Here is a 10916-nt window from a genome sequence, read left to right as displayed (position 1 = left end):
TCTAAAACCATGAACGTATTCTACGCAATTTTATCTTTCAAATGAGATTCATAATGACGTACTTTCGAATTCATCGTCACACAAGTATTTATACCTCATCGTACAAGTATTTATACCTATACTTGTAAGTATTTTATCCCTAATCGTGAACCCCACATCTCCGCATCACATTACCCTAATCGTCCCTGCGTCAACCTTTCTCTAACAAAAATAGTTGACCACATAGGTATAAATACTTCCGTGCATAGGTATAAATACTTGTAATACTTGATATTAATACTTTTAAATGTCAGCAGTGTCATATATGAAAAATACTAGGTATAAATACTTAAATGACGACGTATAAATACTTGTGTGATGACGAGCTCGAAAGTATATCATCATGGATCTCATTTGAAAGATAAAATTGCGTAGAAGACGTTCGTGGTTTTAGATTCGCAAAATTCCTTATAGATCATGAGAAATGTGGATGAGATTGAACAAATAAAATTGGGAAGATAATGGGGGGATGAGAGTGCGGGTACTCATATCACGTCCCAAAATATTATTCTTTATTTCTGAAAATGTTGAAACAATTTAGGCATTTTGCAATGCACTTAAAATTTCTCTTTCAAGTAGCAATGCAACTAAGGGTGAAAATGGAGCGGATAATGCTGATACTATATCCGCATCCATCGGATAATGAGCGGATACGAATACGGATATGGATAGTAAACAGATATCAAAATTCAAAACCAAATCCGTCTTAAACAGATACAGATACAGAACGGATAGTCCACGGATACGGATTCAAATACGGAAATAAAACGACTAATGGTCGGATAATTAAGATATATGAACTTCTAAGATACAAATATTAATTAAAACATTAAATATAAATATTAATGAACTTATAAGAGATGGGAGATAATCTATTCATATAATATATATATCAAATAAGAGGAGGGTTGAAATGCACCCAAATTTTTGTGCACCCAAATGCACCCTATTTTTCAAATCCCTTTTCTCCGTTTTCAAAATCCAAATAGTCAATCCGAATCGTTAGATGCGATCTATATATTAAGATGTGCTTGGAGACCAAATTTTACATTTTTTGGAATTTTTTTACTATTTATTAAGCCACTTTGAAAATCGCTGATTTTACATTTTCTGGACCATTGGATCAGCGATTTTCAAAGTGGCTTAATAAATAGTAAAAAAATTTCAAAAAATATAAAATTTGGTCTCCAAGCACATCTTAATATATAGATCGCATCTAACGGTTCGGATTGACTATTCGGACTTTGAAAACAAAAAAAAAGGATAGGGTGCATTTGAACCCTCCTCATCAAATAAATGAATGGTAACAAAAGTTATTGTGGTCTAGTGATTTGAAGCTTAGTCCAAAGGTCTTGAGATAGAAGAACATGGATTCAAATCCCACCTATAGCAAATATTAATTCCTCTTTTATATGGGTCCGGCTAAACTATCCGAATCCGGATATCCGCTCCGTTTAGGACTCCGTATCCAAATCTAGATCTTCTATGAATTTTCAATAATTATCTGAATCCAGATAATCCGAATTCGGATTATATGTGGATACGGAGCGGATATCCGCTGGATAATTCGGCTCCGTTTTCACCCCTAAATGCAACCGACTAGTTTAGAGTCTTTAGCATAGTGACAAATGAATTATTCGGGTTCGGTTCGGCGAGGTCAAAAATTCATAATTTGAGTATAATTTGAGAATGATTCGGAATTATCCGGATCAGATATTTCAATCTTGCAATAGAGAAATTGTTATGATAAATCATGAAGTTATCAATGGTACTTTCAGATATTACCCAATCAAACCACAATTAAATATGACAATAACATATTGGACTAATTGGAGTCACAATGCATAAAATGAGATGAATATAAAATTGGTAGATCTGGTCCAAGGCCATTATGTTTCTCATTATTATAGGTTTGAAAATTTTTATATTTGTTTGAAACTTTTTACTATTTTGTTAGGTAGGTACAAAATTATTATTTTGGATGATCCAGAATCATCTAAAAATAATGATTTTGTACCTATCTAAAAATTTCAAAAAAAAAAGAGATGATTTGATTTCTAAGCACATTTTAATACGAAGATCACAGTGAGTAGTTCGGATCAATTGTTCAGACTTTAAAAATAAACATAAAAATGTAAAACACAAAACTAATGATGCATTTTAATCCTATTGTTAATAGGTGAGAGAAATCGAATATATTTTTATTCTCTTCAAATGGTCAATTTTAATAGAATAAAGTATATTATAATAATAGGTGAGATAAAATAAAAATATAATAGTTATCTAATTAAATTAAATTGTCAATTTTAATAGAATAAAGTATATCCCTAAGTGTAATTTGGACCAGTTGCTTTTGCAAAAGCTTATACTAACATGCAATGATAAGGTGCATGATTAGAATAATGTCGGAGAAATTAAGGAGCTTTTTTCCCCATTAATGGAAAATTATATCATATACTACTGGATCCTATTAGCAACATATTAGAGAGAGAAAAAAAAATGAATAAGGGGGCATTAATATAATAAAAATAAAATATAAAGAAAAATCCTTGTCACCTTATTTTTTTTGGAAATTATACCCAAAAAAATTGCACTATTTAGTTTTAAGTTTTCTAATTTTTTTTGCAATTTATTCCCCAAAATAAAGTTTATTATTGTGAAAATCTCACAATTTCATGCTACATTTGTTTTTTAAAAAAATATTAAAAACAAAATGTTAAATCACTGTACTTGCATTTTCAATAAGATGCAGTTTGAAATCTGACTTAAAATTTTCTATTTTATTTCTGAAAATGTTGAAACCATTTTGGCATTTTGCAATGCATTTAAATTTTCTCTTTTAAGTAGTAATGTGCTGACTAGTTTAGATAATCTATCTGTTTTCCAGATATTTGTGCACACATTTTGAAGAGGAAAATAAATAAATGAGGGGAAAACAAAAAATAATAAGAATAAAACAGCAAAGAAAAATCCTTGTCGCATACAAATATATATATATATATATAGGTTGGCTAAGATCAAAGTGGTAGTTCCTAAACTTTGGTGCTACCAATTAGTTTTTCAATTTTCAAAATTCAAAACGTCGATCCGAACCGTTCAAGTTGATCTCTATATAAAAATGTGTTTGGAGAACAAATTTTACATTTTTCTGAATTTTTTACTATTTATTAAGCCACTTTGAAAATCGCTGATTCAACGATAGCTTAACAAAACAGTAAAATCAGAAGCCACCGTTGGATCAGCGATTTTCAAAGTGACTTAATAAATAGTAAAAAAAATTCAGAAAAATGTAAAATTTGATCACCAAGCACATTTTAATATAGAGACTAACTTGAACGGTTTGGATCGACATTTTGAACTTTGCAAATTGAAAAACAAATTGGTAGCACCAAAGATCAGAAACTACCACTTTGATCTTAGCCAACCCCCCCTCTCTCTCTATATATATATATAGAATATATATATATATAGAGAGAGAGAGAGAGGAGGGTTCAAATGCCTCCATGTTTTTGTGTCTCCATCATGCATCCATCTCTCTCCATCATTTTCAAAGTTCAAACAGTCGATCCGAACCGCTCAACCCAACCTCCATACTAAAATATGTTTGGAGACCAAATTTTATATTTTGAGGAATTTTTTTACTATTTTTTTAGATAGGTACAAAAATACTGTTTTTAGATGGTTCAGATTTACTGATTTTGTACCTATCTAAAAAAATAGTAAAAAAATTCCTAAAAATATAAAATTTGGTCTCCAAACATATTTTAGTATGGAGGTTAGATTGAGCGGTTCGGATCGACTGTTTGAACTTTGAAAATGATGGAGAGAGATGGAGGCACAAAAACATGGAGGCATTTGAACCCTCCTCATATATATATATATATATATATATATATATATATTGCAATTTATACTAAAAGAAAGATTTTTATTAACAAAGCTAAATTTGGGTGCATTCTTCTTAAAATTGGTCACAATTTCATGCTAAATTAAAAAAAAAACTTAATAAATTAATGTGGCTGCATTTCAATAAGATGTAATGTTAAAATCTAACTTAAAATATTATTCTTTATTTCTGAAAATGTTGAAACAATTTAGGTATTTTGCAGGAATTATTTTTATAAACCATAATTAAAAAAAAGATTTTTATAAAACCAACATGATTATTTTTTTTACAAAAATCATAAGAACTGAAATGTCATTTCGGTGCTCTTTTTTTGGATTCCGAATTGCCATTTTGGTCCCAGCCGTTTTCACATATTTCGAGAAAAAAATACGTTGAAAAATTGTAAAAATACATGGAACCAAATTATCATTTCAGTCAAAAAAAAAAATTCGGAAACAAAATGATATTTCGATTCTTATAATTTTTGTAAAAAAAAAAATAATCACGTTGATTTCATAAAAATCTTTTTTTCTAATTATAGTTTATAAAAAAATTTCTTCTTTCAATCCACTTAAAATTTCTCTTTCAGGTAGCAATGCACCGACTTGTTTAGACTGTTTAGACAGACCATCTATTTTCCAAATATATTTGCACACATTTTAGCATCATTGGACCCATCAAAAGATATGCATCAGATGCCACTAAGCCACACCTTAAAAGCCCACGCCACACCCACACACCCACACACACACACAACACAAACACACCAAGTATTTCATGTGGGAATTTGAGAGAATAAGTCCATTGTCCAGCTCTGTTTCTCCCTCAATAAATTCTCTACTCTCTCTCTCTCTCTCTCTTCTATCCTTCCCCTTCCTCTCTCACTTCCCAAGGCACTGCCACCTATCTCTGACATTTGGGTATTGCTTCTTCTTCTTTTTCTTTCTTCATATCAGCATATTATTGTTTCAAGGTGCTCTGTTTCTACATTTGGGTATTGCTCTCATGCTCTGTTTTCTTTCTCTCAATGGGTGCTTTTGCTTTTTATTTTGTAAGTGCATACATGTATTTAAGATTTGTACCTATGCGGCTATGCCTATGCAATTCCAATTACTTGGGTATTGCTCTGTTTTCTTCCTTGATACCTAAATTTCTCTTAATGGGTGTTTTTGCTTTTATCTTGTAAGCGCATACATGTATTTAAGAATTGTACCTATACCTATGCAATTCCAATTACTTGGGTATTGCTCTGTTTTCTTCCTTTATACCTAAATTTCTCTCAATGGGTGCTTTTGCTTTTATCTTGTAAGCGCATACATGTATTTAAGATTTGTACCTGTACTTGTACAATTCCAATTACTTGGGTATTGCTCTGTTTTCTTCCTTGATACCTCAATTTCTCTCAATTTGCTTTTATCTTGTAAGCAGTTACATGTTGTTATAGTATTGTATCTATACCTTATTTGAATAGTTTATTCATGACAATTCGAATTACTCGGTACTTCTCAATTTCTCTCACAATTTTGTAGCTTAGGTGCTCTCTAATTCCCTTGAAATATTGAATCTTTTTCTCTAGTTCTTATTAAAGAAAGGTGCTTTTTTAACTTAAAACGGTTTCTATAGATCTGTTGCATCATATTTTGTTTCAATTCGACAAATTCTAGAACCTGTTTTCCTTCTCTCGTTTTTTGCAAAAGTTTAAATTGTAGTGTCTTTTTGCACGGATATCATTGACCTCTAGTCAACTCAAAACCTTGACTTTGTTTCCATGCCTCTGTAATTTTTTATTGTTTCCCCAGTTTATTTTTTTTAATATAGTTTTAATTAACACGCGTATGTAACTCTAACCGACCCAAATGGGTCCCTTTGCACCCCCCTCTTCTCCTTTTTTGGTCTCCATTTTTTATTCACGCTTCTTTGCATGTTATATCTTCACCTTTTGAGCTGTCGTTCTCTTCTTCTTCTTCTTCTTCTTCTTCTTCACACTATACAAACTATATAGCTTTAGTACAGACTCTTTACCTTATGCTTCTATGCACAATTCATACATGTTTGTTTATTTATAAAATTCTAATGGAAATTTATGTTGGGTTTGAATCAGAACCAGTGTGCCTGAGATCAACGGCTGTGATGGGGTTGTCAGTGTCACCAGGGGCCACAGAGGCGCGCCATAGAAATGGTTGCATTTTGTAAGTTTTCTCTCTATTTTCTCTTTAATTATTCCTCACTAATTCACATTTACATTCCCTGTATTTTTTATGATTGTGCAAATTATCGATGTTGGGTCAGTTTATAATTTCTTGAAATTTAGTGGGGTTATCTGCAAAAAAGTTTCTTTTTCAGGTGGTGGCCTGGCCTGGTGGGTTAATGTCCTGTTTGTATCATCCAAACAAATGTGTGCAATTTTGTTTCACAATTTTTGATTCAAATTAGTTGTTGAATGGAACCCTACTTCATTTAATTGTTCCTTTTATTAATTAAGTGTATACTTATCCATTAAGTTGGAATATTGTGTACTTAACCCTTAAAATATATATATTTGGACATATGTAACAAGTCTTATTCAAGGAGAATTTCAAAATGAAACTTGTATTAATTGTGTATTAAGTATTACTAATTGTGATGAGAATTTGGTTAGATATCAATTTCAAACATTGGATTTTATGATGTGTGTGTGACACATTTCATTGTCAAAGAAACAAACAATCATAAAATCCATTGGTTTGCCTTTTAACTATCAAGATTACTTATACAAGCTGTCTCTAGCAATGGCCTTTCATGACTTTATTACTTTTCATTCAATCTGGCTTTATTGAGGGCTGGATCAGATGTTAGAAAAAGTAATTACCAATTTTTTTGTAATAGTAACAGGTGTCACTATTTAAGATAACAATTTTGTTTTAGTTCTTGAACAGTGATGTTGTTCTTTTTGTACATGCATGCATATTTCTTTTTCATTTTATTTTGGCTCATTTTAGCTGTTGTTTTCCTGATTAGCTAGTGAACCTGTATCTTTTTGTGGTGTCTAAATCAAAATGGTGGCTAGACTTGGAACAAAAGTTTCAACCACATGTTATTATATAGTCTCTCAGTAAATGCTATTGATGATATTAGTTGACTGTTAGAGCTCTGGAAATTTATATTTTATTTAAATTTGAATTAGCATCAGATTTTGACTTTATTAACATTTATTTCATCGATTTTTTTATTTTTTTTTATATATTTTAGTGATGAAGCGGCAAAAAAACCGACCCGAAAAATCAAGGTTTTACGGGAAGTCGAAAAGATCAACATTTTCATAACCGAAAGAAGCCCAAACTGTAAATTTGCTTATTTAAAACTCTTGCTGTTTTCCATCATCGGTGGTGCTTTTTTCACATTTGTATATGGACCACGGCAGTATCACGAGCATTCGCCTCTTCCTAGTCATCGGTAAATAATTATTGTTTACCTTAGAGTGTTCTTTTACTTGATTCTGTTTAGTTAAATATGTTAGTTAATTTTCTGACAGATTATGGAATATTTTTGTACTATGAGAAAACTTACCTTAAACTTGTGAATTGTACAAATGTAGGTTTTTGGATGTGAGATGGATATACGACACCGACAAATTAGATCCCCCGTATGAATCATCTTTAAATATCAATTGGGATAAAATCTCAACAGCGGTTGATAATCTCACAACTGAAAATCAAGGAAATTTCACAATTGGTTTATTGAACTTCAATGTGAGTGAGTTCGACTCATGGCAACAAGCTCTTCCTGATTCCAAAATCTCAGTTGTAGCACTGGAACATGCAGAGAGTAGTGTTACATGGGAGAAATTGTACCCAGAATGGATCGATGAAGAGGAAGAAGAAGAGATACCGTCATGCCCCACTCTACCCGATCCACAATTTGATCCAGGTATATATCTTATACACTTATAAAAGACCAGTTCCGAATTTGCCAAAAAAAAAAATCGAGGTTTTCTTATCCTGATAAACTGTAAATTAGCTACCATTTTTCTTGTTGGGTAATAGGATATTCTAATAAATAATGCAGCTCAATATTAATTTACTCAAAAGGAGAACTATCTGATCATTTCTTATAGGCCCAACAACAAATTATAAAACTTTAGGGGGCATGGTATAAATATCATACTAATTTGGAAATGGAACATTTAAGAAAACTATATACATCAAATTAACATCATTATACCAATTTTTTCCTACAGCATTGAAGTTTATTAATTGCCAAAAGTAATTAATGCTGCCACATGTTTAGTTTTTTCTTAGGGTGTTTAGTAGTATACAGTGTGGTATTTAATAATTGGGGTTTAATGCTGGTTGAAATCTGATTTGTACAAAAATGATGTTGTTTTGATAAAATGAAACATGTGGTACTATGCACTTGTTTTTTTCCAGAAAAAGAAAAACAAAAGTAAGTGGTTTAATGCTAGCTAGTACATAAACTGGAGTAATGATGCATGCAAGTGCAATCCCATATCTCAACAATGACATAAATGCTACCTTAAATTTTGTACAGGGTTAAAATTTGACATAGTAGCAGTAAAGCTGCCATGTAACACATCAAAAAGTAATTGGTCAAGAGATGTGGCAAGGTTGCATCTACAGTTGTCAGCTGCCAAGCTGGCAGTCGCCTCGGCAAGGAAGAACTCACGTGTGCATGTGTTGTTCATCACCGATTGCTTTCCGATGCCGAACCTGTTCGGGTGCAAGCACATGATGAAACGAGAGGAAAATGTTTGGTTGTATGAACCTGATCTGAGGTCGCTAAAAGAGAAGTTGCGACTGCCAATCGGGTCGTGTGAGCTTGCTGTTCCATTCATTGCAAAAGGTGATCTATTAGCACTTTTAGTGATTTACTTAATCTACTTAATTTATTGCTTTAGATCAGAAGATTTACAAGGACCACACACTTTAATTTGCCATGATAGAATTTTAAGGGCATTGAATGACTCATTTACCATTACAAAAAGATTTTCCAATATAGTGCCTGATCAACTAAAAGAATCTTGATTATTTATATATTATTTTCTAATTAATTCTTCTGTTATGAAGAATTATGTCGTCTCTTTTTTTTGCGGTAATAAATGTATTTTCTATTAAATATATGAAGGAAAAATTCTTTTCATATCATAAAGTAACACCTAAAAAAAAATATTACTCTTAAATGAAATCTTATTGACAATTGGAAATATTACAGCGCGACTATACTCGGTTGATTGACATCGTGAGGCATACGCAACGATCCTACACTCTGCTGATGCGTATGTGTGCGGAGCAATTGCAGTGGCACAGAGCATCCGCCAGGCCGGGTCGACACGTGACCTAATCATCCTAGTTGACTCCTCTATTTCTTCCGAGCAACGGGCTGGGCTACAATCTGCCGGGTGGAAGGTTCGCACTATTGAACGGATCCGAAACCCAAAGGCTAACCAAAATGCTTACAATGAGTGGAATTATAGCAAGTTTCGTCTATGGCAACTTACCGACTACGACAAAATTATATTCATAGATGCAGATTTGTTGATTTTGCGCAACATCGACTTTCTCTTTGCCATGCCGGAGATTAGCGCAACCCAGAATAATGCGAGTTTGTTTAATTCTGGTGTAATGGTCATAGAACCATGCAACTGCACATTCAACCTACTAATGGAGAACATAAATGACATACACTCATACAACGGAGGCGATCAAGGCTACTTGAATGAGATCTTTACATGGTGGCATAGAATACCGAAGCAAATGAATTTCTTGAAGCATTTTTGGGAAGGGGATAAAGAGGAAGTCAAGGTGATGAAGACACGGCTTTTTGGGGCGGAACCACCCGTGCTTTACGTGCTACATTATCTCGGGCTTAAACCATGGCTTTGTTATAGAGACTATGATTGCAACTGGAATGTGCCATACATGCGCCATTTTGCAAGCGACGTGGCACATGCGAAATGGTGGAAGGTGCACGATAAGATGCCAATGGATTTGCAGAGCTTTTGTGCGTTGCAAACAGCACAAAAGGCCGGGTTGGAGTGGGAACGGCGACAAGCTGAGAAGGCGAATTTCTCTGACCAACACTGGAAACAAAAAATAAACGATTCGAGATTGAAATTGTGTCATGACAAGTACTGTGATTGGGAAGCCATGCTCTTGAACTGGGGTAAGCCAGATCCTGGTAAAAAGACTTGAAGCAATTAGGGTTGTTAGTTTTTTTTTTTTTTTTTTTCTTTTTCGGTGAATTTATAATGATCTGTGGGGTATATACTTGGTGGGTTGTATATACCATATATATATATATACACTCTGGTGAAACAAAATATATAGTTCTCCAAGAACAAAATAGTGCAGAGGTAATTAGTTAGAGCGAATCAATTGATAATAAAGTTTAAATTTGAAATTCACATTATAATTATGATGTATATATTTTTTATATCAATAAAAATGACGAGATTTCATGCATATATGTTTGATTGTATATGAATTGATTTAAAATTTCAACGGTCTGAAATAACGGTTTTTGATGAATCATCAAATATACTTAAATTACATGAAATTTAATTGCTTAGTTATTTACACATCTAATAACATACTTGTGAATTTTTGGAGAATACATTACCAAAATTGTCAAGTGATCCTTACAAATTTCGGATCAAATGCTTAGATATTTTATTGCGGTGGGCCTATTCTAACATGAAAGTTTAACTGGGTCTATTTTAGTGCGAAATTTTGGGCTTTTGGAAAACGAATCATTTCTCAACTCTGTCTCTGGTGGTACGTAGTCTCAAAGAAAATGTGGTAAAAAACGTCCGTTTAGGCAGATAAATCAGTTAATTAGTTGTTGGAGGTAATCAAACTGTTACAAATTTTCGTGACTAATTGGTCCCGATTATTCGTTTGGTGGTATCATATCCGTTCGACAAACACATATCGTTATTTACAACACTAGTTCTGATACATAGCACGGGAATTCACATCCTCTCCCGTATCGTAAA

At 32.6% G+C, this 10916-nt stretch overlaps 2 protein-coding genes across 4 annotated transcripts; both read left to right on the top strand.

Annotated features, from left to right (window-relative positions):
- Positions 1-4667: 4667 nt before the first annotated feature.
- Positions 4668-10383, top strand: LOC144547879 (UDP-glucuronate:xylan alpha-glucuronosyltransferase 1-like). 3 transcript variants are annotated; one of them, XM_078296558.1, is made up of 6 exons: positions 4668-4845; positions 6027-6114; positions 7154-7357; positions 7500-7831; positions 8453-8764; positions 9134-10383. In XM_078296558.1, the coding sequence occupies exons 2-6, from the start codon at positions 6056-6058 to the stop codon at positions 9154-9156; spliced, it is 930 nt and encodes a 309-aa protein (XP_078152684.1). In that variant the 5' UTR covers positions 4668-4845; positions 6027-6055; the 3' UTR covers positions 9157-10383. The 3 variants fall into 3 exon arrangements, with proteins under 3 accessions (XP_078152684.1, XP_078152683.1, XP_078152685.1); XM_078296557.1 differs by having other exon boundaries at positions 4691-4919; XM_078296559.1 differs by lacking the exon at positions 4668-4845 and adding an exon at positions 5774-5932.
- LOC144547880 (putative UDP-glucuronate:xylan alpha-glucuronosyltransferase 3) lies at positions 9490-10383 on the top strand. Its single transcript, XM_078296560.1, has one exon. The coding sequence runs from the start codon at positions 9490-9492 to the stop codon at positions 10111-10113; it is 624 nt and encodes a 207-aa protein (XP_078152686.1). The 3' UTR covers positions 10114-10383.
- Positions 10384-10916: the final 533 nt, after the last annotated feature.

The sequence above is a fragment of the Carex rostrata genome, chromosome 32, assembly GCF_964058835.1.
Source record: "Carex rostrata chromosome 32, lpCarRost1.2, whole genome shotgun sequence".
NCBI classification, from domain to species: domain Eukaryota; kingdom Viridiplantae; phylum Streptophyta; class Magnoliopsida; order Poales; family Cyperaceae; genus Carex; species Carex rostrata.
The sequence above is the reverse complement of the archived record's forward strand: the minus strand, read 5'-3'. Positions and strand labels throughout refer to the sequence as shown.

Coding starts and splice junctions, on each gene's coding strand:
- LOC144547879 (XM_078296557.1), top strand. CDS start 4,703: ATGTGGGAATTTGAGAGAATAAGTCCATTGTCCAGCTCTGTTTCTCCC. Junction 4,920..6,026: donor TGCTCTGTTTCTACATTTGG/GTATTGCTCTCA, acceptor GGTTTGAATCAG/AACCAGTGTGCCTGAGATCA. Junction 7,358..7,499: donor TCGCCTCTTCCTAGTCATCG/GTAAATAATTAT, acceptor GTACAAATGTAG/GTTTTTGGATGTGAGATGGA.
- LOC144547880 (XM_078296560.1), top strand. CDS start 9,490: ATGCCGGAGATTAGCGCAACCCAGAATAATGCGAGTTTGTTTAATTCT.